This window comes from Clytia hemisphaerica, unplaced genomic scaffold (genome assembly GCF_902728285.1).
Source record: "Clytia hemisphaerica strain Z4C2 unplaced genomic scaffold, Clytia hemisphaerica genome assembly, whole genome shotgun sequence".
In the NCBI taxonomy this organism is placed as follows: Eukaryota; Metazoa; Cnidaria; class Hydrozoa; order Leptothecata; family Clytiidae; genus Clytia; species Clytia hemisphaerica.
The window spans coordinates 606,564-633,373 of record NW_027104287.1 but is presented as its reverse complement, the minus strand read 5'-3'; the positions used below and the strand labels follow the sequence as shown (position 1 = coordinate 633,373).

Sequence of the window (26,810 nt, the reverse complement as noted above, 5' to 3'; positions counted from 1 at the left end):
TTGGAAGTGCTCTAAATTAGGTTGGAAGGGTAGAGTTTTAACTCTGAGTTTTAACGCTAGACTTAAGACTGAGGAACTTAGCATCTAAGGATCCAAAAGTTCAAGAATAGTCCAATAGGGCTCAGAATATAGCCTGGAAGTCTATAAACCCCTCCCGACAAAATAATTGTTTTTGCAACAGTCATTATGATTAAAAAGAATTAACTTTCTTTACAATTTTCACGACTTTAAAGGCTTTAAAGTTATTGAGAATTGTTTTTTGTAAAAGTTATTCATAAAAGATGTCTCATGACAATTAAGTACAATTAAAATGACACGGATAGAAACTTTGAAAAATATAGTAAATCTAGTGAAACACAAACAAGAACTTTCTTTCTATAGAAGTGGTACGACCATTGAGTTTAAAGCCCGAAGGGCTAGAGTTCAATCTCTAACCTTTCTCAGGCAAGAAAAAGTGAAGCCTTAAAAAATGCGCCGCATTTTTGACGACAGATTGAATCTAGCAATTCCTTTGTTTACGATTGATATTTCGGGCTTATACTTCATTGGGTACGACTCGATACTTTTTTTCGGGACACCCTGTATTTCGTGTCAAAAAAAGAAAATTTGTCATTACATTCTTTTTGTATCATTTAAAAGAATTGTATTTGTTATTGTTACAAAATTTACTGCTAAATAGTTAGACACCATTAATAAAACTACTATATCATCCATTAAATCCCTCTAGACACAAGTTGCACGATTGATTACGTACGTAAATGTACTTATACGTTACCCACTGATATTTCATCAATTTTTAATTTTCCTATTCTGTCTAATAAAGTCAACTCATGGATTTGTTATAGAGACTCTGGCTGAACATCGAATGAAGCGGTGGAGAGCGAAGTATTGTTTTTCCATTGTTTCAGAAAACAATCGATGTACAGTGTAACTGCCAAAATGCAGCTAATTTGTCTTTTAGTTTTACGTTTGTTTTCATCGTTTCCTTTGTACTTAGACTTATTATTTGATAGGACTTTTGTAGTGAAACTGTAAATGATTATTATATAATTTGTATTAGTCCCACGTGTATTGTCTATATTTTGTGTCTAGGGAGTTGCGTATTGTATTGTATAGTGCCGTATTGTGCGTATAGTTATGTGTTCGTCCCTTGAGGATTGTCTAGTTGTTGTATGAGTTGTTGTGATGTGTTATAAACCTGCGTATTGGAATTGTGAGTGTTAGTTGAAAGTATCTGTTGACGCGTACATGTATGTTCAGCCACAGTGTTTTTAGTACGTAAGTTTCTATTTCTTCTTTATATGTTACTAGCCGTCCCGGCGTCGTCCGAGACGACTTCTTACTCCTTTTAATACGCTCGCTTCGCTCGCTTTTCTATTTTTCAGAAACTTGTAGGGATTTGTATACAAATGTACTTATTTTGCGAGAAGAAATGTTCTTAAATTTAGGCCTTTTTCGTAAAAATTGATGTTTAAAATTTTTAAGGAGACACTGAAATTAATGCACATTAAAAAATATGGTGAAAGTATTTTTAGTTGAATTTTGATTTTTCTTCTCCTTATTAAATTGTATAAATTTGTCATAATTTCTTTTGTTGAAAACCTTCAAACAATAATGTTCTTGACTCGCTAAAAATAATGCTCATGCAAATATTGGTGAAAATTGAGTTAAAAATTTCTCGCGAGAAATCGGTCATACTTTAAACGTGCTTTTTTTGGGTTTTTGGGAGAGGAAAGACTATTATTTTCCTCACGCAAGGATGAAGATAAAAAACAAATAGAAATTCAAATTCAGTATTAGAGGTACTTTGCAACACCGATCACTCCAAAGACCACAGTGCTTTACGGTGGAATATAAAGAGTGCCTTTTTTCAATACCTCTTAACAGAGTCAACAATTATTTAACAATTAAACTCAATGCGTAAGTAAAAGCGTTTTCATTTTGCTATCTCAATAGAACAAAAAATAGCAAACATTGATTAAAAAATTTCATAATTGAATTGGGAATAAGTCATCAACTTTTCTCATATTGTCAAGTCCATTAAATTGAAATGTTTTTATCAGAGTATCAAATAGAAGGGAAATGTCATCGGAGCTTTATTAATCTCAAGGGTAATCATAAATATGATGTCTTTTTGAAAACTCAAATTTTATCTTCGACGTATTCCCATGTGAATCAAAATTATTTCATAACCGACATAAACTTTTTTTTTTAAACTATAAATTATGCTGATAGTGCTATTGCACAGTCAGTTGTGTTTCTCCATCAAGGAGAAATGTGCTCTCTTGAATGGAAGTGCACTTGGCGAATAGAATTGAATATACAATCAAAAAGGCGCGAAAAAAATTGCCGTGTATTTAAAAATCGCTAGCGAAAAAGCCTCATACGAGAATGGGAGAGTTCCGATTTAAGCGTATTATAATATAGATATCTTTGACTTGTCTTTGTAATCTAACTGATGTATCTTTATATTTTCACTTGTACTGTATTTATATTTCGCTAGCTAAAATGTGTTATTTTATTCATTTTTAGCCATTTTCCACAGTGAAGATGCGTCAAAGAAAACCTTTGGCTCCGTTTTAACTAAAGTGTCGTTCGTGACTTGTGTTGACTCCCATTTCGACTCGATCGACATTTACATACAGGCTTTGTCCGCAAAGGACAACTGTCATGGCGGCTCGAAGGGCTCTGATTTTGGAAAATGATTAATACTCTTATTTCTAAAAGAAAGACTTATTCGTACTTTTGCTGGCCAAAAGTTTGAAAATAAATGCTTGAATACCAAGCGAAGTTGATTTTTTTCTTTTTCTTTTTTCTTCTTCATTTTCGATTTTTCATTAAAATTTTTATCAAAATCATATCCCATTCCCGACGATCCTTGCAACAAGCGCAGAATAACTACTTAATCCAAATTCTATCAAAAAGTGTTGAGCTTTGAAAAAACACTGCCAGCTAATTTGAAATAGACTTTATATTCTCACATTATAGGCTTCTTTTGAGCTATGAAAAAAAGTTAAGGAGACTCGTGCAACTTATGGCATGTATTTCAAAAACTAATAATCAAAACAGGGTGAAATTCTCACCTTAGAAGCATTATATTGATAAGAAACAATTCATGAAAAATGCTTTTTGCAAAGGCATTGATGTCATCATTTTTTAAGACAAAGCAAATTATGCTAATTTTTGCTGATTTCTTCAGAAAGTTAAAAAAAATTTTCAAAAGTTGGAAATTACCAATACATGCCATTGTGCAAAATGCAATGTTTTGATCGGTACCTTCGCAGTTGCGATGTGGGAAAATTTTTCTGGAGGGGCCAAAGTCAATTTTCTTTAAATGGCGCCCCACCAACCAGTTTCTAAACTTTTACTAATTCATTTGCCTAGGCATAACGAGGAAGGAAATGTTTTAATGGATAAGAGTAGATATATCTTTGATGAATAGAAAAGGGATAAACAGGCCCCACCATGGTTGGGGCCGACTAGAAAATTTTTGAATATCGACTGACAAGATACCCTTAATCACTAAATAAAAGTAGACAAATTTGACACTTACTAGAGTGAAAAGAAACTTAAAGAAACAAAAAAATCGATGTTTTATTACGCGCGCAGCGCGTCTCCTTTGGTATAATGTGCGCGCGGTCGACTAAGTTCCTATATATCGCTCAACCACTTTCAAAATTCAGACTTCGTGTATGACTACATGACATCAATTTTCGTATCAATTTTTAAATCCTCAGATCACTCCGATCGCAAGTGAAGGATCCTCAGTGCTTTATATTTTAAATGATGAGATTGCTCCAAAACAAAAAATCTTCCAACCCCCGGACCTTATTAGGACCCCCCATCGTTTATTAATTTGTAAAAATATTTTCAGCTGACAGAGGGAAGGAAGGCTCCTTATTTTGCTCTATAAAGCCTGATTTTAGCTTATTTTTAGGTTTTTAGAATTAAAATTTCCAACCCCTCAAACAATAAGCCCTCCCCCTACTAAGAACCTAATAAGAGTAAGATACAGTTTGTTTGTTGGTTCTTGGTTTTAAGTTTTAACCATAGACATTACTGTGGTTTAATTGTGAAGACAAAATTTCAAGGTAAAGAGTTTCATATTCAAGTTAAAATCTTCATACAGTATTCAACAACAACAGACAGGCCTGTCTGAGAAAAATCAAATCAAAAACAGTCGAAAAGATGACTTTCGGAGTAGGGAAGTGTCAAAGTAAAAGGGAAAGGGGGAAAACGCAACAAAAATATTTTCAGATGAACTTTTAATTTGGAGTTCTTCAATAAAATACACTAAAATCAAATCTGATGAACTAAGAAATTTATAAAACTACTTGACATGATTCAAATATTTTCAGCTTTTGGTATTGTCCGTGTGAAGCCAAACAGTTTTTCATCACTGCATACAAAAAATTTGAGATTCTTGAATGTTTGCCAATATGCGAGATTTCTGATATCATAATAAGGGAAATGTAACTGAATGTAATGTCTTGTATTTAAAAACCATATGACGAGCGATATTTATAAAAGTTCTCTCCCAATTCTCTCGTTTGCGACAAAGCTAGGTGCTTGACTCTTTAAGAATCTCAACAATCATTACGGTTTGACGATAATCAAGAAATTATTCACATTGTTTTACTGTTTCAAAAATGTTGTCTTTTTTAACCATTATTACAACCAACGCATACGTTTCAATCATGGAACTCCTTTCCTCTGCTTTTCTTTTCCATGTATATCGAAACAAAAACATAGAAAAAGACTCAGTGCTTTCAATCTGATTAATCCAATGATGAAGGGTGGTTTCTTCTCTATCGAAATAATACTGTACACCATCTGCATTTTCAATTATCAATCTAGAAACTTTCAAATACATCTCTGAAAAATCTGCAACACCCCTCACTGCGAAACCATAGTCACTAGAAATATACAGTATTCAATTGACATTGGCGAAACAAAGCTTCTGAGATCGAAAAATGCTTCTCTATTTTGTCAAAAGATGCAAACACTAAAATCGAATATTTTCGTTCGAATCTATAACGTTCGAATTCGATTTTCGAATAAAAACATTCGAAACTACAAGGCGGAAGTAAAAGGGCGCTATCAGTAGTAACAGGTAGTAAAGCATAAAAAGCTGATAATACGCAGGGAACGAGATTGGTAAAAGGGGTGCTCCGCTCTCTCAGCGAGACTCAAGAGGTTCGAAAAATTGACTCTTCGTTTGTGTGACTCTCTTTTGAAAAAAAGCGACCTGAATGGAACTGAAATGTGTTTTTGCGGCATTTACCTGGGACTCGTGAAGGTGAAAAAAGGTACTCCCGCTCCCTGGGCCGGTGCAATATACTCGATTTTCGGGATTTTTTTTAATTTTTAGAATTTTGGTATTTTGGAATTTCTTTTTACATTCTCTTTGGCCAATGTGTTTTTCAGATATTTTGGACTTTATAGATCCTGAGGCTGTTGTAAAATTTTCAGCTGGGGATAAAAAAAACAGGTAAATAAAAGTTTTTTCAACTAGGAAAAATGTCGTCGCCTTAATTCTTATAATTTTCGTCACTTTCCCCCGACATATTTACCCAGAAAAGGCACTTTAGTTTTGTCTAACAGATTTCCCGGAAAAAGATCCAATTAAAAAGCTGTTGTTTTCACCTTTCACTAGTGCTTCTCAAGACTCTACACTCTAAATATTTGTGAGGTTAACTAGCAAATCGGCATCATCACGAAAACGGCCGAAAAATGTAACAGGCTCGTGAGTTTCAACCAATAAAATAGCGTATTTTCACTAGCCTTAAATTTTTCGCCGATCGTCGTAATTATCCTGAATTACCTCAGCTCAATATTATTTGCAACGCAAACAGAGTGGAAGAACGTACTTAAGCGTTCTGGAGCGCGCGTAACCCCTTTTTCTAAACATTGATAATTACGCGCGCAGTGCGTCTCCTTTGGTATAATGTGCGCGCGGTCGACTAAGTTCCTATATATCGCTCAACCATTTTCAAAATTCAGACTTCGTGTATGACTACATGACATCAATTTTCGTATCAATTTTTAAATCCTCAGATCACTCCGATCGCAAGTGAAGAATCCTCAGTGCTTTATATTTTAAATAATGAGATTGCTCCAAAACGAAAATCTTCCAACCCCCGGACCTTAATAGGACCCCCCATCGTTTATCAATTTGTAAAGATATTTTCAGCTGACTGACAGAGGGAAGGAAGGCTACTTATTTTGCTCTATAAAGCCTGATTTTAGCTTATTTTTGGGTTTTTAGAATTAAAAGTTCCAACCCCTCCAACAATTAGCCCTCCCCCTACTAAGAACCTAATAATAAGAGTAAGTCGAAGATACAGTTTGTTTGTTGGTTCTTGGTTTTAACCATAGACATTACTGTGGTTTAATTGTGAAGACAAGATTTCAAGGTAAAGAGTTTCATATTCAAGTTAAAATCTTCATACAGTACTCAACAACAACAGACAGGCCTGTCTGAGAAAAATCAAATCAAAAACAGTCGAAAAGATGACTTTCAGAGTAGGGAAGTGTCAAAGACAAAGGCAAAGGGGGAAAACGCAACAAAAATATTTTCAGATGAGCTTTTAATTTGGAGTTCTTCCATAAAATACACTAAAATCAAATCTGATGAACTAAGAAATTTATAAAACTACTTGACATGATCTAAATATTTTCAGCTTTTGGTATTGTCCGTGTGTTGTGTGTGAAACCAAACAGTTTTTCATCACTGCATACAAAAAAGTTGAGATTCTTGAATGTTTGCCAATATGATTCCAGATTTCTGATAACATAATAAGGGAAATGTAACTGAATGTAATGTCTTGTATTTAAAAACCATATGACGAGCGATCGATATTATTTATAAAAGTTCTCTCCCAATTCTCACGTTTGCGACAAAGGTACGTCCTTGACTTTTTAAGCATCTCAACAATCATTACGGTTTGACGATAATCAAGATATCATTCACATTGTTTTACTGTTTCAAAAATGTTGTCTTTTTTAACCATTATTACAACCAACGCATACGTTTCAATCATGGAACTCCTTTTTCCTCTGCTTTTCTTTTCCATGTAGATCGAAACAAAAACATAGAAAAGACCTCAGTGCTTTCAATCTGATTAATCCAATGATGAAGTGTGGTTTCTTCTCTATCAAAATAATACTGTACATCATCTGGCATTTTCACTTATCGATCTAGAAACTTTCAAATACATCTCGAAAAATCTGCAACACCCCTCACTGCGAAACAAAACTTCTGGGATCAAAAAATGCTTCTCTATTTTGTCATAGTCAAAAGATGCAAACAATCGAATATTTTCGTTCGAATCTATAACGTTCGAATTAGATTTTCGAATAAAAACATTCGAAACTACAAGGCGGAAGTAAAAGGGCACTATCAGTTAAAGCATAAAAAAGCTGATAATACGCAGGGAACGAGGTTGGTAATAGGGCTGCTCCGCCCTCTCAGCGAGAAGTTCGAAAAATTGACTCTTCGTTCGTGGGACTCTCTTTTGAAAAAAAATGACCTGATTTGGACTGAAATGTGTTTTTGCGGCATTTACCTGGGACACTCGTGAAGGTGAAAAAAGGTACCCCTGCTCCCCCCTGGGCCCGTGCAATATACTCGATTTTCGGGATTTTTTTAAATTTTTAGAATTTTGGTATTTTGGAATTTCTTTTTACATTCCCTTTGGTCAATGTGTTTTCAGATATTTTGGACTTTATAGATCCTGAGGCTGTTGCACTTGTAAAATGTTCGACCGGGGATAAAAAACCAGGTAAATGAAAGTTTTTTCAACTGAGAAAAATGTCGTCGCCTTAATTCTTATAATTTTCGTCACTTTCCCCCGACATATTTACCCAGAAAAGGCACTCTAGTTTTGTCTAACAGATTTCCCGCAAAAAAGAATATCCAATTACAAAGTTGTTGTCTTCACCTTCACTTTCACTAGGGCTTCTCAAGACTCTACACTCGAAATATTTGTGAGGTTAACTAGCAAATTGGCATAATCACGAAAACGGCCGAAAAATGTAACAGGCTAAGTGAGTTTCAACCGATAAATAAAATAACGTATTTTCACTAGCCTTAAATTTTTCGCCGATCGTCGTGATTATTCTGGCCTACCTCAGTATTATTTGCAACGCAAACAGAGTGGAGGAACGTACTTAAGCGTTCTGGAGCGCGCGTAACCCCTTTTTCTAAACATTGATTTCTCCTTTGGTATAATGTGCGCGCGGTCGACTAAGTTCCTATATATCACTCAACCATTTTCAAAGTTCAAGGTTCGTGTATGACTACATGACATCAATTTTCGTATCAATTTTTAAATCCTCAGATCACTCCGATCGCAAGTGAAGGATTCTCAGTGCTTTATATTTTAAATAATGAGATTGCTCAAAACGAAATCCCATCGTTTATTGATTTGTAAAAATATTTTCGGCTGACAGAGGGAAGGGCTTACTTTGCTCTATAAAGCCTGATTTTAGCTTATTTTTGGCTTTTTAGAATTAAAATTAGCCAATTAGCCCTCCTGCTACTAAGAACCTACTAAGAGTAAGATACAGTTTGTTTGTTGGTTCTTGGTTTTAACCATAGACATTACTGTGGTTTAATTGTGAAGACAAAATTTCAAGGTAAAGAGTTTCATATTCAAGTTAAAATCTTCATACAGTATTACTCAACAACAACAGACAGGCCTGTCTGAGAAAAATCAAATCTAAAACAGTCGAAAAGATGACTTTCGGAGTAGGGAGTGTCAAAGGGAAAGGGAAAGGGGGAAAACGCAACAAAAATATTTTCAGTTGAACTTTTAATTTGGAGTTCTTCCATAAAATACACTAAAATCAAATCTGATGAACTAAGAAATTTATAAAACTCTCATGATCCAAATATTTTCAGCCTTTGGTATTGTCCTGTGTGAAGTCAAGCAGTTTCTCATCACTGCATACAAAAATTTGAGATTCTTGAATGTTTGCCAATATGCGAGATTTCTGATAACATAATAAGGGAAATGTAACTGAATGTAATGTCTTGTATTTAAAAACCATATGACGAGCGATATTTATAAAAGTTCTCTCCCAATTCTCTCGTTTGCGACAAAGGTACGTCCTTGACTTTTTAAGCATCTCAACAATCATTACGGCTTGACGATAATCAAGAAATTATTCACATTGTTTTACTGTTTCAAAAATGTTGTCTTTTTTAACCATTATTACAACCAACGCGTACGTTTCAATCATGGAACTCCTTTCCTCTGCTTTTCTTTTCCATGCATATCGAAACAAAAACATAGAAAAAAACTCAGTGCTTTCAATTTGATTAATCCAATGATGAAGGGTGGTTTCTTTTCTATCGAAATAATACTGTACACCATCTGCATTTTCAATTAACAGTCTAGAAACTTTCAAATACATCTCTGAAAAATATGCAACACCCCACTGCGAAACAAAACTTCTGGGATCGAAAAATGCTTCTCTATTTTGTCATAGTCAAAAGATGCAAACACTAAAATCGAATATTTTCGTTCGAATCTATAAACGTTCGAATTAGATTTTCGAATAAAAACATTCGAAACTAAAAGGCGGAAGTAAAAGGGCGCTATCAGTAAAGCATAAAAAGGCTGATAATACTTAGGGAACAAGGTTGGTAAAAGGGCTGATCCACTCTCTCAGCGAGAGGTTCGAAAAATTGACTCTTCGTTCGTGGGACTCTCTTTTGAAAAAAAGTGACTTGAATGGGACTGAAATGTGTTTTTGCGGGGCCCGTGCAATATACTTGATTTTCGGGATTTTTTTAAATTTTTAGAATTTTGGTATTTTGGAATTTCTTTTTACATTCCCTTTGGCCAATGTGTTTTTCAGATATTTTGGACTTTATAGATCCTGAGGCTGTTGTAAAATTTTTCGGCCGGGGATAAAAAACCAGGTAAATAAAAGTTTTTTCAACTGGGAAAAATGTCGTCGCCTTAATTCTTATAATTTTTGTCACTTTCCCCCGACATATTTACCCAGAAAAGGCACTCTAGTTTTGCCTAACAGATTTCCGGCAAAAAGAATATCCAATTAGAAAGCTGTTGTTTTCACCTTTCACTAGTGCTTCTCACTCAAGACTCTACACTCTAAATATTTGTGAGGTTAACTAGCAAATCGGCATAATCGCGAAAACGGCCGAAAAATGTAACAGGCTAGTGAGTTTCAACCAATAAAATAACGTATTTTCACTAGCCTTAAATTTTTCGCCGATTGTCGTGATTATCCTGGATTACCTCAGTATTATTTGCAACGCAAACAGAGTGGAGGAACGTACTTAAGTGTTCTGGAGCGCGCGTAACCCCTTTTTCTAAACATTGATATAAAGCACTGAGGATCCTTCACTTTCGATCGGAGTGATCTGAGGATTTAAAAATTGATACGAAAATTGATGTCATGTAGTCATACACGAAGTCTGAATTTTGAAAGTGGTTGAGTGATATATTAGCCTCCGTCTCGGAAGAGGACTGGGCCCGAATTTGCGGACGTTTTCACAGTTTCACTTTCGTTTTCGGCTATACGACAGCGTTTTCAAGCAGAAAGCAGAGGAAATCTGTGAAATTATGGCAGGGAATGCTAACCTATTTTTCAAGTGTTTCTCAAGATTGGAGCAAGATTATTGTTCTAGAAAGTTCATAAAGGCCTAATAGTTTCAGATTAGTATGATTTCATCAGAAAAAACATTTACACCAAAGCTCCTTATTGATATGTGAAGGCTACCAAAAATAGCAATGTCCTCCATCAGAACAACTTTAACATAAGGGACAAGGACAGTCAAGAAGTCTACTTCTTTGTTGAAAATTTGCACAAAATACTTAGAGAAATGGTACTATAGAAGCCCATTCTATACTCCTAAATGATAGTTGAAAGATCAGCAGTTGAGAGGGTTGATTAAAATAGAACTCAAAGCACACAATAAAGTATACATATATTTGTCCAGAAAGAACTGGCATGTTGTTTGCTTTGTTTTGGTGTTTAAAAATATGTACTTATCAGTCCTAAAAAAATACAAATTTGAATATAGTGAGGGCAGTGAGGCTGGTTAAATGTTACTATATTTACAAGAAAGGATTACTGAAAAAATACTACTGTATGTACTACTGATGAACTAAACTCAAAAACTAAAACTTTACCATAAATTTACATTACGACAATTTAAAAAATCTATCTTTAATAGCAACAAAGAAAAAAACATGGCTCAAAGTTTTAAACATAGAGCTAGTCAGAGCTTCAATTCACAGATTCAGATTCAGGTTTAGAGCTTTCAAAATTTGAAAACAGACACTGCATTGGTTTACAAGACATACTATCCACGCGGTTTTTTCGATTCATGAAAAAAATAAAGTATTTATCAAAAAAAGGGTCTCTTAATTTTTTTGGTAATCAATTGCAACAAACAATAATCAATATAACAGTTTTTTGAAAACCATCCCACAGTGTAAACATTATCAACCAACTAAACCCACACCGCCAAAATTGTAAAAATAAGTCAATATAATTTCTATCAACAATTTCTCGTAAAATGTTTTTTTCCAACATTCTGATACCAATCATGGCTGGAGGCATCATGCGTAGAGTGACTGTGTGGCATTTCATTGCTTTTAATGATCACAATACCAAACATCAACTAAACAAAACTGACGCCAAGCCAAATCTGGCGATTAAAAATTTCCATGAAAATTATAATTGAAACTTATCTCGTAAAATGCTTTTTTCAACATTCTGGAAGTGTTCAAAGTTAGAGGTATCATATGTAGAGCCAAGCAATACATGAAAAGTCATTTGCTATCCCATTTGCCATGAGATATTATGAGTCAACAAATCAAACAAAAACCAACAAATCATGTCTCTTCACTTTCATGTCACATCGTGTTTATGGGGTATCCAGAAAGCCAATCCACAAGAAGAGCCATCTTCCTTTATTATGGAGTGTTCCAAAACTATTGGTAGGTTGTTTGGAAGTAAAGAAACCCACACAGTTTGCTTTATTTTGAAGATTTAACTTGAAAACAAACTGTATCTTTCCAGTAGAAACTCGTGTTTCAACCTGCTACATAACATTGATCAGTCGGGTCTGCTACTAACATGTAATAGTTTTATAATAGCTGAGCTTGAGAATCCGTAGGCAGAACTTGTAACATGTATTATGTGTATAATTATGTCAGTCGACTTGAATCATGATACATTACTTACATTTCACTGGATGCATTTTCGCTGTGAAATTATCCGCAAAATTTTCTGACCGCGTTCTGAGACGGAGGCTAATAGGAACTTAGTCGACCGCGCGCACATTATACCAAAGGAGGTATTTCTTCTCCTTCTCCTCCAAGTCTAACGCTCGGTTTTGGTCAATTTCGTGAGTTTGTACATGAGTCTCTTTTTAAATCAAGCTCCGGCGGTAAAAACAGTAGGATGTTCTTTTTTCGAGTAGGAAGACGTCATTTCTTCGAGAAACGTCTGTGGTAAAATATCCGTACGGCGCTCTATTCTCCTTGTCGATCGGGCAACGTCGGCCGTTTCAGAAGCGTATTGTTGATCGGACCATACTGCTTATTTTCTAACTGTCAAAACAAAGATGGCAGAAAATAGACAACAACTTTTGCTCTTTTGCTACTATTTTATATTGGATCATGATTTTTGTACGATTGTCACAAGGAATGGTCGATAGTGAACTTTTCTTAATATTCCTTTCTGGATTTGACGTTTCGTTTACATTCTTTTGGTTTGGAATGAGCTGGAATGAGAGATGATACAATCTCTTGGTCTTGGCAAAAACAGGACATTTTATCAACTTTCACAACAAACTAACTTCAATTTTGTTTGTATATTTACATAAATCGTACGAAGTGACTGTGAATAAATCTGACCATGTTATACCTGAAAAATTACATACTTGCAATATGAAAAAAGTTTGCACCCAACGAATGCAATGCCGACAATGCAACAATGCGTCAATGGGAATGGTTGATGAACTGATTTTAGCTAAAAATTTAAACATGGAGCAAAATTGACTGGTTAATGATTGAATTTTTTTTATCTACAACAATGAATTAAACTGCTGGTTAGTGACAGTTAGTGAGACCTCGTTGCGGTTATAAATTTCAAATTTTAAAGCTGATAACCGGATCCGGAACACCACGGCCCCAATATGAAGAATGTTATGTTATACTTCTTAAAAGGTTTATTGTATTGAATATGGATGTAAATAATTTGAAATCACCTCACATGTACAATTAAAATTTTTCTTGAACTTCAGAGATTTTCTTCCCCGTGTGCATTTTAAAACGTGGAAAACTTTAGTTGTGAATTTAGAGATCTTTTGCAACGTATGTTTTAAACGTGGAAACTATTGTTGTGAATTTGGAGATTTTCTTACCATCAACTGCTCCAACTTGGGACTATCTGACAAAACATGGGACGGCAATTTGGCCACCATTTAACCAAACCTCCAAAGTCATTTGATTTGAGTTAATGAACGGCGTATTAAAAAAATGGCAAAACCATGGAGCGTTTGACGTCACTTGCGCGGCAAGTTACACATGCGTTATTTGTTAATCCCATCAGGCGATAGGCGGTTAGGCAGCGGGCGTTCTCTAATTCTCCAATCGTCGCTATCAGTGAAAGTTATCGTGACATGTTATGAAAGGAAGTATGATTGATAAACTTGGTGGAGTTATCAAAACAAATTTTTTGTCAAAGAGATTTAGCAAGTTAGTGAAAATACAGACCGATATCAAACAGTCCCATGTTTCGACCAATTGTCCCAAGTTAAAGCAGTTGACGCGGTATGTACATTTAAAACGTGGAAACTTTTGTGATAAATTTAGAGAATTTTTAAACGTGCATTCAAAACGTGGAAAACTTTTGTCGTGAACTTGACATTTTCTTCCACATGCATTTAAAAAATGAAGAAAACTCCTGGCATGACAATTTATTTTATTTTCTGACATTTTTTTGGAAATTTTGATTGTTTCCAAGTACTGTATGTGACATTTTTTGCTCTTGCAGCATGCTTTTGGAAATCATAAAATGGCTTCTGTTAGGGGAATTTTTTCCTATCGACATTCTTTCAGTTTATGAAATGTTTCCCAGTATATAAAAATGAGATTTTTTTTTTTTTTTGTGCATTCTGTCGGAAAATATGAAATTGTTTCCCTGTTTTGAAAGATTTTTACTTTTTAGCACGTACAAGGGGTTACGTAAAAGGGGTTACGCACGATACGAAAATCTCGTGTTCGCAAGCGAAAGGTTTTTTACACTACATAACGTAGGATTGCTAAACTTCCTTATTCCCAGCGGAACTTTCCGATTGTACAACGGAAAAGGACCAAATCCCACAAAAGTAGATTTAACACCGATTTTAGCCGGAGACGCCTAGAAGCAAAAAGATCCCAGAGACGGGGCAGGTATGTTTTCCCGGGAATGAGAAAGTTAGCCATTTTATGATACAATTTTAAAAAGTTGTACCCATCCGTTTGGGTGATGCGTGATCGGGAAATAAATCGAGGCATGATTTGGGCTATTTTCGCGATATTTGCATGGTGAACAAACCTTTTTTTGGTAATTTTCATGATCGTCACGAGAGCAAGGAAAATTTCTATCAATGCATTTTAAACATGTACAAACTCTGGTGAACCAAAAGAAATTTGATTGATTCTTTTCAAAAGAAACTGCTTTTTTGAAGTTTTTTTAAGTCAAATATCTTAAAATTTCAACCTAGGATACTTTTTCTCTTTTCTTGTTTTCTTAAATCAGGGGGTAATATCTAGGTAGGTAGAATATCTACCAAAAATTGATCTTGTTCATCAAAAATTGAGAATATTTTACAATAAGAAAACCAAAGGAAAATTTATATTTTCAAAATAGATGAAATATTTTGCATATACTTTCATAGTATATAAAATATTGGAAAAAAGGTTTTTAATATATAAAATATTGGAGAAAAGGTAAAATATATATATTGAAAAAAAGGTAAAAAATTATAGCATCCAAAAGTTATATTTTTTGAAATGCATGTCAAAAACTTTCAAAACAGGGAAACAATTTCATAATCAAACATACACTTTTTTTAATATAAGAACAATTTTATAAGAACAACGAGGCTCAAAATCGCCAAAAAATAGGAACATTTTAAGAACAATGCTGAGCCTGAAACTACTCAATTTCATTCAATTAAGGGGTCAAAGTAATAAAAACTGGGTATAATGCCTGAAATACCTGACTTACATCCTATTAATAAGAACATGATAGAAGCTCAAAGTGCAAAAAAAAAAGAACATTTTTACTGGTTCTTATATAAAAAAAGTGTAATGCAAAAGAAGAAAAGAAAATCTCATACTGTATATACTGGGAAATATTTTCATAATCTGAAAGAACGTCGAAAGGAAAAAATTCCCCTAACAGAAGGCATTTTGTAATTTTCGAAAGCATGCTGCAAAAGCATTAAAATGTCACATAATTGGCAATCATAATTTCAAAAATTTCCAAAAAGAAAAAAAGTCTTCATGCCAGGATATTGCTTGAAAAAATTTTCAATTGAGGCGAAAATAAAAAAATGTAGCCTTTCTGGAAACCAACCGGGTGAAAAATAATAATTTTCTGATCTGGCCGCAGACTATGGGTTCATCTATTTCATTATAAAAAAAATCAAGTTGGAGCATTTAAGCTATAAAAGTAGTTTGGTTCGATATTCCCACTTGTAGATCAAGAATTATTTGTTCCGGGCTTACTTCATACTGTTTTTACATAAAAGATATTGTTAAAGTTCTATTTCAATGATCTTATATATATTACTTAAGTCATCAAAAAAATCAAATAAAAAATGTTTTTCTGGCCGGTGCATCAAAGCTTTTTTCCTTGACCCGCATTTCGGAAACACTACATTTTTTTTTATTTTTGCCTGACAGCAAAACTTTTCTACATTTTTTAATTTATGCATGTGGAAGAAAATGTCAAGTTAACGACAAACATTTTCCACATTTTAAACGCACGGGGAAGAAAATGTCCAAATTTACAGTAAGAATTTCCACGTTTTAAAAGCACGTGAAAGAAAATATCCAAATTCACAACCAAAAGTTTTCCACGTTTTAATCGCACGTGGAGGAAAATATGTCCAAATTCACAACCAATAGGTTTTCCACATTCAAAATGCACTTGGAAGAAAATGTCCAAATTCACAGCAAGTTTCCACGTTTTAAAAAACGCACGTGCAAGAAAATGTCCAAACTCACAACCAAAAGTTTTCCACGTTTTAAACACACGTGTGGAAGAAAATGTCCCAATTCATAACCAAAAGTTTTCCACGTTTAAAACGCACGTAGAAGAAAATGTCCAAATTCACAGCAAGAATTTCCAAGTTTTAAAACGCACGTGCAAGAAAATGTCCAAATTCACACAACCAAAAGTTTTCCATGTTGCATTTTTACAACATCAATCATCAATCAGTAAATTTTGCTCTGGGTTTAAGTTTTTACATTAAAGCTAACCAGTTCATATCCAACCACAACCATTTCCTTGGGTGCCGCATCTACCATCTGTATCTGACCATCATCATAAAAAAGTGAGTTCAAACTTTTTTGATGTCGCAAAATTTTTCAAATATAGCATGGTCAGATTTATCCACAAATATTCAGTCAACTGCCTAGTTAGAATTCGTGTAAATATACAGGCAAAATTGAAGTTAGTTTGTTGTGAAAGTTGATAAAATATCTCAAGAAGAGATTGCATCATCTCTCATGCCAAACCAAACGAAACATCAAATTCAGGAAGGAATAATAATAAGAAAACTTCATCATCAACCATTTCTTGTAACAATCATACAAAAACTATGATCCAATTCAACTCTTTAAAGCATAAAAACCAAAGAAAAATAGCCAAAGACCGGTAGCGACCAGTTGTTTATTTTTGCCGCCATCTTTGTTTTGACTGTTAAAAGGCAGTATGGTCCGATCAACAATACGCTTCCGAACCGAGCGACGTTTCCCGATCGAGAAGGATACTTATATTTTCCTGCGACGTTTCTCGAAGAAATGACGTCTTCATCCTCGTATAAAAATACTCTACTGTTTTTGACGCCGGAGCTCGATTTACAAAGAGATTTGGAAAAATTCCATTACGTAATGCTTCCAACGGACAGTCGGGTGCAGGCGACAATTCTCCATGTTCGGACTTAAGACAGTTGCACACGACGACGAAAGTCTGAATGGAAACGAGGCTAAAAAAGCTGAAAAATCGATTTTATCACCCCGCATATCAGCTTTTTCCCGCGCTTTTGCCAAAAGAATCGCACTCGCTCGCTGCGCTCGCTCGTGCGTAATAATTTCAATATTGTTGTCAGCAAATTGGTCTTGGGGCGCAGTTAGATTTTCATTTAATAATGCTATATTTTACGCAAAAAAACCTTGTAAATTAGCTAGATTGGAAAGAAGTTACCAATTAACTTTATTGCAAGCGAAGCGAGGGAAAAAAGTACAAGCATTTTTGAAAATTATCTCAGTAAAATTGATTCTGGGGCACAGTTAAAGGCGCATAAAGTATGATTTTTAAGATTAAGGCGTTTAAAAAAATCTTTTTTTGCGCTCCTTGCTCTTCGGCGCCCCTTCAAAAAAGCTCCGCTGGGGGGTCATGGCCCCCTAGCCCCCCCCCTGCCACAACGCCACTGCTTACGTAATCAATTATGACGTCACAAAGCGCTTTTCCCCTGATTTCTAAGAAAAGATATCAAATAAAGATATCCTAATACGCTTCTTTTGACGTATAAATGACAATGGCAAAGGTCCCAGTTTTCTGCACCATGCTTACATCATTTTTTATGATGCAATAAGTTACACGAGGAAATCGGAGACGTTGGGCGTCGCCCCAATTATTTTTAAAACTCGTATTAGCTTTCCTGAGGTTATACAACTTCGGAGCATAGACAGAAATGTGTGTTCTGAATAAGTATAACGATACTTTTTGATAAAGTATAAAGCCTACCTCTTCCTTTGACATTAACAACAAACTCTTCATTGGTGCCATCAGTTTGCAATGTTTTCATTTTAATAAAATGAACGAACCCCGATGCCATCTCCTTACGAATCTGCACTAGCAGTATATCATTCAATGGTCTGGTCAAGTATTCGTTTTGTTGTAATCCTTCATATACGATTTCTGTTTTTTCGTCGATTTCTTTGCCGACATCAATAGCAGTGATATTAGCAATGTTCAAGTTTTTGACATTCAAAGTGATTTGAACGTCTTTGTAGAGGTTTCTTTCAAGCCTGCAAAATAAAATTCATCCATTTTAAAAACTAACTGAAAACAACCGAAGCATTAAACTACATGATAAAACCAAGATATAATACAAACTGTCAAGGCCACATTCACAGGAAAAAAATTTAGATTTCCAAGGTTGGAAATTCAATATTTTTGGGTTGGAAATTTTGGTTTTATAATTGAAGGTTGGAAATTTTAGCGATTATCTTAAGCTGATTTGGAAAACGTAAATTACCCATAGGTTTTGTAGAATAAACCAATGCCCTTGAAAAATCAAGTGAAAAAAAACCATGTAGAAATGACAATTTTCCAAGGCTGGAAAACATGACTTTTTGGGTGGGAAATTTTTATTTTCCAAACAGTGAATAGAAAAAAAGGTCAAAAATCGATGTGAAAATACATATTTTTGTACATTTGATACCTCGGGTTGAAAAACTAGACTTTTTAGGTCGGAAATTTGTGTTTCTCTCAAACAGTTTGGAAAACGTTAAAAATCCATGTGGAAATTACATTTTTATGAAATTGAAACTCTCTCGATTGGAAAACTAGACTTTTTAGGTCGGAAATTTTTGTTTCTCCAAACAGTTTGGAAAACGTTAAAAATCCATGTGGAAATTACGTTTTTGTAACCATTTTCTGCGCATGTCCTTTGAGAAAACCACAAGCGATTTTTCGCTCAAAACTGTTTTGATGTATAGCTAACCTAGATATTAGACTATAATGTGAGCAGTCAAGGTGTAATTTCCGTCAGGTGAGGCGTTCCTTCGGAGCGGCCTCGGTCAGTCGCAGTGAGTTCACACAGTGAAGCACATAGGGTACTTGTGCCATAGTTTCAAATGGTGCCCTGCTGAGCTGTGTGAGTGATCTAAGATCAACCACGTATCTGTGCGAACAATAACGAGAGATTGACCTGGAGCCATCGAGCCTAGGCTAGCGAGTGACTGTTCACAAAAACAAAAAGCTTGTTTAAGATCTCTTTTCCACATCTCTGCCATCACTTTTTGGATTTTGGCTTTTTTTAACCTGAATTTTTGAAAATTCCAACCTTGTTAAGGTTGGATTTTGGCTTTTTTCCAACTGAATTTTCGAAAATTCCAACCTTGTTTGGTTTGGATTTTGGCTTTTTTCCACCTAGATTTTCGAAAATTCCAACCTTGTTAAATTTGGATTTTGGCTTTTTTCAACCTGAATTTTCGAAAATTCCAACCTTGTTTAGCTTGGATTTTGCCTTTTCCCAACTGAATTTTAAAAAATTCCAACCTTGTTTAGCTTGGACTTTGGCTTTTTTCCAACTGAATTTTAAAAAATTCCAACATTGTTAAATTTGGATTTTGGCTTTTTTCAACCTGGATTTTTGAAAATTCCAAACCATGGAAAATGCAAAATTTCCAACCTTGGAGAATGTCCCACATTTCGAGGTTGGATTTTCCATTGGATTTTATCTTTTTTCCAACTAAGATAACTTGAAATTTTCAACCTTGGAAATAGAAATTTTTTTCCTGTGATTGTCCCTCTGATAACCCTTGCTCACAAACGTCAGTCGGCCAAAAATATTCGTCGGGATGAATATTCGTGAGAAAAACAAGTGATACTTTTATGGACCTACCTGGTTATGCATTTAACACATATATAATTGATATCTACGTGAGCGTGACCATTAAAAAATCATTCAGAACACAAATAGTGACGATCTATTAAAATTAGTCGTTTGTTTCTTATAAAAAAAACGTTTAGAAACCAAAATTTCATGCTCTTTAAATGTTCTTTCATATTCATTATTCAATACTTTGTGAGCAAAAAAACATCTCTCATAAAAAAATTGAGTAATTTGACTAAGAACATTAATGTATGCTTATTGATAGTGATTCTTATAAATAAACATGCGTTTTTTGAGCCAACAAAATTTTTTTGAAAAAACGAACGAACGAACGAACGAACGAACGAACGAACGAACGAACGAACGAACGAACGAACGAACGAACGAACGAACGAACGAACGAACGAACGAACGAACGAAACGAAACGAACGAACGAACGAACGAACGAACGAACGAACGAACGAACGAACGAACGAACGAACGAACGAACGAACGAACGAACGAACGAACGAACGAACGAACGAACGAACGAACGAACGAACGAACGAACGAACGAACGAACGAACGAACGAACGAACGAACGAACGAACGAACGAACGAACGAACGAACGAACGAACGAACGAACGAACGAAACGAACGAACGAACGAAACGAACGAACGAACGAACGAACGAACGAACGAACGAACGAACGAACGAACGAACGAACGAACGAACGAACGAACGAACGAACGAACGAACGAACGAACGAACGAACGAACGAACGAACGAACGAACGAACGAACGAACGAACGAACGAACGAACGAACGAACGAAACGAACGAACGAACGAACGAACGAACGAACGACGAACGACGAACGAACGAACGAACGAACGAACGAACGAACGAACGAACGAACGAACGAACGAACGAACGAACGAACGAACGAACGAACGAACGAACGAACGAACGAACGAACGAACGAACGAACGAACGAACGAACGAACGAACGAACGAACGAACGAACGAACGAACGAACGAACGAACGAACGAACGAACGAACGAACGAACGAACGAACGAACGAACGAACGAACGAACGAACGAACGAACGAACGAACGAACGAACGAACGAACGAACGAACGAACGAACGAACGAACGAACGAACGAACGAACGAAGAACGAACGAACGAACGAACGAACGAACGAACGAACGAACGAACGACGAACGAACGAACGAACGAACGAACGAACGAACGACGAACGAACGACGAACGAACGAACGAACGAACGAACGAACGAACGAACGGAACGAACGAACGAACGAACGAACGAACGAACGAACGAACGAACGAACGACGAACGAACGAACGAACGAAACGAACGAACGAACGAACGAACGAACGAACGAACGAACGAACGAACGAACGAACGAACGAACGAACGACAAAGGTTAATTTATAGGACCTCCACCCCACCGGGGTAGGTCCCAAAAGCTTGGTAACTAAGTGATCCTTTCAACAATTTTACCGGTGAATTGCTGGCGAAAAGTTACCTGATCTCCTTGGATCCCAATTTGTGACGTTCTAAATGAAAAGAATACAGAAGCATAAATTTACTTCGTCAGGTCTTTGATACAAGGGGAAAACGGGGACCGCCCCCCCCCCCAAATAAATAATGACCACTTAAAGTTTTTCTATATCTGGTGACTCAAATTCACTTGCCAGGCCTTCTAAACCCTAGCCAGGCCTTAGAACACCTCATAACCACTCATTTTTGCTATGCTTTCAACGCGTTTACCCTACCAAGCCAAACGCGGTGACTCAAATTCACTTGTCAGGCCTACTGAACCCTAGCCAGGCCTTAGAACACCTCATAACCACTCATTTTTGCTATGCTTTCACTGCGTTTACCCTGTCAAGCCAAACGCGGTGACTCGAATCCACTTGTCAGGCCTACTGAACCCTAGCCAGGCCTTAGAACACCTCATAACCACTCATGTTTGCTATGCTTTCACTGGCCTGAATTGAATTTAACAAATGACTTTACACAACTACAATCAGCGCCGAAATATTTGGCACAAAAGGGGAATTCCCTCAAAACTTTGAAACCACAAGTGATTTTTAAGTGCTTTGAAATACAGTTTGGAAGTAGAGTTTTAAATCTGAGTTTTAACATAAGACTTAAGACTTAAGGACCTTAGGATCTCAGGATCTAAAAGCTCAAAAATATTCTAATAAGGCTAAGAATATAGCCTGAAAGCCATTAAACCCCTCACAAACCAAAAAATCCAATGAACCAAAGTGGAATTACTGAAACTGCAATTCTCGCCCGACCTTTAAATTCTGTAATTATATGGTTGATTACATTTAGCTTAGATTTGTAAAGGACAAGCGGGGCGATAAATCCGTAATAGCCCCGCTTTTTTGTAATCGCCCTGATGTAAACAAAAATTTCTATTGGTTGAAATTGGTTTTCGTACGAAATTTTTAAGCCAATCAAAATAAGAGTGTCAGTCGAATGTTTTTTTATAGTTTCGAATGTTTTTATAAGTTTCAAAAAGAATAGCGATTGAGTGTTCTTCAATTCTTTTTTTGACCATATAATTAACGCGGAATAACATGGTATTCTCGGGTGATTTTGGATTAATAACCCCTCGTTTCATTACATTAACCTCGGGGTTATTAATCCTAAATCACCCTCTAAACCATGTTATTACTAGTACAAGCACGTTAAAATACCCAAAATTGCCAATATATTTCGGTGCTGATTGTAGTTCAACCCGTACCACATATAATTCTTTTATATTCAAAATTTTTGTGAGAATAGTTTGACAAATCTAAGGAACTTCAACATACCGTTGATCTGATTTCCCTTAAGATTATCTTTGATGAAATTTAGTTCCTTCTCCAGACGGTCCACCATTTCAACGAACTTCGACTCATCTTCTGAAAGTCTCTCGGTTAACACATTGAGTTGACTGTGATGGGCAGTAAAATGGTCGTCGTGGGCGGTGAGTTTATTGTCTTGGGTGGTAAATTGATTGTCATGGGCGGTGAGTTTACTGTCTAGGGTGGTAATTTGGTTGTCCTGGGCGGTTTGTTTCTTGTCTAGGGTGGTAAGTTGGTTGTCATGGGCGGTGAGTTTACTGTCTTGGGTGGTAAGTTGGTTGTCATGGGCGGCAAGTTTATTGTCTTGGGTGGTAAGTTGGTTGTCATGGGCGGTGAGTTTATTGTCTTGGGTGGTAAGTTGGTTGTCATGGGCGGTGAGTTTATTGTCTTGGGTGGTAAGTTGGTTGTCATGGGCGGTGAGTTTATTGTCTTGGGTGGTAAGTTGGTTGTCATGGGCGGTGAGTTTATTGTCTTGGGTGGTAAGTTGGTTGTCATGGGCGGTGAGTTTATTGTCTTGGGTGGTAAGTTGTTTGTTATGGGCGGTGAGTTTATTGTCTTGGGTGGTTAGTTGGTTGTCATGGGCGGTGAGTTTATTGTCTTGGGTGGTAAGTTGGTTGTCATGGGCGGTGAGTTTATTGTCTTGGGTGGTAAGTTGGTTGTCATGGGCGGTGAGTTTATTGTCTTGGGTGGTAAGTTGGTTGTCATGGGCGGTGAGTTTATTGTCTTGGGTGGTAAGTTGGTTGTCATGGGCGGTGAGTTTATTGTCTTGGGTGGTAAGTTGGTTGTCATGGGCGGTGAGTTTATTGTCTTGGGTGGTAAGTTGGTTGTCATGGGCGGTGAGTTTATTGTCATGGGAGGCAAGCTGGTTGTCATGAGCGGTTTGCTTCCCGGTAATCTTTTTGGATAGAAATTTTAAAGATTTAAATACAGTTCTGTTGTGTACATCCAAAGGCATAGTTTTCAGTCTATTTGTATCGTAAGTGACAAAAAACAGACCATGAATTATATTAACGCCTTCAGTCCACCGTTTATTGAAATCGTTCAAAGTGATACTTTTTGGATCATCGTGTAGTAAGTCATTTCTCCATTTGCGAGCACGTACAACGAAAGCCGCTAAACTTGTATCGGTACATAATGGATCTTTTTTCCAACCTCTGCTCGGCGGAGGAAGGTTTGCGAACTCGATAATCAAAAATATGATTAAAGTAACATCAAAGGTTGAGCTATCGGTTTGTGTAGTTCCGGTTGGCAGTAAAAGTTCAACTTGGTCCTTGTTAAGAACTCCTTTAGTTTGTAATTTTTTGATTGTTTGTTGGTGTTTTCGTAGCTCAGCGTTGAGAAGGTTAGGGTTGGATGGGAGACCAACATAGTCGGTTCGATTGTAGTAATTATGAAGGATGTTGAGCAGCGATTCTTTTAGTGGTTCATGCAGTAAAGTGGCTAATCGAAGCCAATACTCAATCTCTTTAATAGCATTTGCTATGGAAATGTACGTAGACATGTCTACTGTTTAAAATTCACTTTTTTTTACTTCTAGTACTAAATTTAAAAAACGAAGTTATAAAATAATATACTTATGACTTTTTATGAGGAAAATACAAGCAATTTATAGAAATATTGTACTTGTTAGCCAATTCACCCCACCTAAATTAAGGGGCTAGTACAAAATTTTTGAGTCACCTAAGTGGCGAAGTTATGTCAAAGAAAATAAAAATTGAAGAAAACTTCCTCATTTCAATTTTATTTGGACAAAGTAAAACTCGTCAAACTTCAATTGACGATCAGTAACATCTTAAATCACACCGCCCTTCCGAAAGCCAAACTTTGCTCCCCAGAAATTCATATTTCTAACAAATTAAAAAAAAAACACAATTTGAGGTCACCAGGCAGATTCCCTTATCAGCCCTTTTTACATCAGCCCTTCGAAGACGAAAATTATTCATTGTTTTACTCCATATTTAAAACTTCAGTTAAATATTTAATATATAATCAGTTATTTTCGAATTTTCAACAGTTTACTACTGAAAAATGACATTTTTATGTAAAGTTTAGTCATTATTTACTAACTTGAAGCATAAGTAGCAATTTTTACAGATTTTGGCGCTGTTAACGATTCTAATTGGCGAAAGCCCAAAATTAGGCTGTGGCGTAATAAGGACCGGCGTAAAAGGGTCCGGCGTAAAAAAACCCGATAAGGTATCATACTAAAAGGGGACAGGTATCCCCAAATCCTTCTTCTGCCAAATCTCCAGATCCTAGCCTAACTTAATTTTAGTTGATAAAACCAATGGGTCTCACTCCAAATTTCCCAATTTTAGTAATGAATTTATGCCAAGATTTGGCAAATTGTATGCTTTTCTATGCTCAAAAATGGCTGAACACTAGAATGTATTATTTTAATACCAAACATGCGATACTTTNCGCCATCACGCAAAAAAAAAGTCCCAATCACGCCATCACGCAAACCGCTGGGGGGCCTCATTATTGTTGAATTATTGTGATAATTCGTGATGGCTGCTGAAAAGGACTTTGATTGTAAGTTCGATAAGCTAACTGCTGAAAACTACCACAATTGGAAATTTAACATGAAAATGTTCCTAATTGGAAAGGATTTATGGGACATTGTCAATGGCACAGAGAAAATTGGTGACAATGCCACTGCAGAGGAAAAACGAAAATTTAAGAAAAGAGAGAACATGGCACTTGCTAGTGTATGTTTATCTGTTTCTACAAGTTAACAAATTTATATTCGTGCATCAGAGACTGGCAAGGATGCCTGGGATAGTCTCGCAAAGCATTTTCAACAAAAGACTTTATCGCGTAAGATACAACTAAGACGAAAGTTGTATTCCATGAAGCTCGAGAGAGGTGCTGAAATCATCCAACATATAAACGACGTCAAAACTAGATCTGAACATTTGGAAGCAATTGGTGATCCAATCGCTGAACATGACTTGGTAATCATACTGATCAGTAGTTTGAATGATGATTACAATTTCCTGATAACCGCATTGGAGACAATCGCTGAGGACAATCTTACCTGGGAATATGTTAGGGATCGTTTGATTCACGAAGCAGAGAAATTCAAAAGCCCATCATCGAAAGGGAAATGTGACGATGCATTTCTGTCGAAAACTCCGAAATTCCAAGGTCGAGATCGTAAAAGCAAGGATAAAAAGTCGAAGGAGTTAACCTGTCACTACTGCCATGAGAAGAATCACTTTGCTCGAGATTGCGCAAAGAAGAAAGCCGACGAGAAAGCCAAGAAAGAGAAGGCTAACCTTGTAACCGATCAACAACCGGAGATTGCCTTGAAGTCGAACCAAGAATCGAACGGCAATGAATGGTGGATCGATTCTGGAGCATCACAGCATATGACTTACGAACGAAAAAATATTGATAACTACAAGAAATTCGATCAGCCGTTGAACATTCAATTAGCGGACGATAGTCAACTACAATCGTTTGGAAAAGGTCAAGTACGCGTGACTGTCTTGAACGTTAAAGAGAAAGTCGACATTCTTCTGAATGATGTCTTGTACGTTCCAAAGTTGAAAAATAAACTGTTCTCACTTCCATCCGTAACCGACAAAGGAGCTGCAGTCGAATTCAAAGGACAATCATGTAATTTGAAAATTAATGAGAAATATTACACGATTGGTCAGAAACATGGAAAACTGTACAAACTGAATACTGTCGACGAGGCTTGTTATGTTACTCAAGCTCGACATGATATTGATCTATGGCATGAACGTTTCGGTCATCTAGGCTACGAAAGCCTGAAGTTCTTGAATGAGAAAGAACTTGTCAATGGTTTGCTCATCAATCCTGAAAAATCGGTCGATCCCAAATGTGAAGGGTGTGCTCTCGGAAAGCAGCACCGAAATTCGTTCCCGAAGAGTTCAGATTCTGAGACAAAGCAACCACTTGAGTTAATCCACAGTGACGTATGTGGACCTATGAGTACCGAATCTGTCGGAGGATCAAAGTATTTCGTCACGTTCATTGATGATTATTCAAGATACACAGTACTGTATACAATGAAAATTAAAAG

At 36.1% G+C, this 26,810-nt stretch overlaps 1 protein-coding gene across 1 annotated transcript; it reads right to left on the bottom strand.

The window, feature by feature from the left end:
- Positions 1 to 499: 499 nt before the first annotated feature.
- On the bottom strand, positions 500 to 24,297 carry LOC136817037 (golgin subfamily A member 6-like protein 22). Its single transcript, XM_067073381.1, has 4 exons — positions 22,724 to 24,297; positions 21,421 to 21,451; positions 18,010 to 18,293; positions 500 to 579 (listed from the first exon to the last, which is right to left on the bottom strand). The coding sequence occupies exons 1-4, from the start codon at positions 24,255 to 24,257 to the stop codon at positions 536 to 538; spliced, it is 1,893 nt and encodes a 630-aa protein (XP_066929482.1). The 5' UTR covers positions 24,258 to 24,297; the 3' UTR covers positions 500 to 535.
- Between the last annotated feature and the right edge of the window lie 2,513 nt (positions 24,298 to 26,810).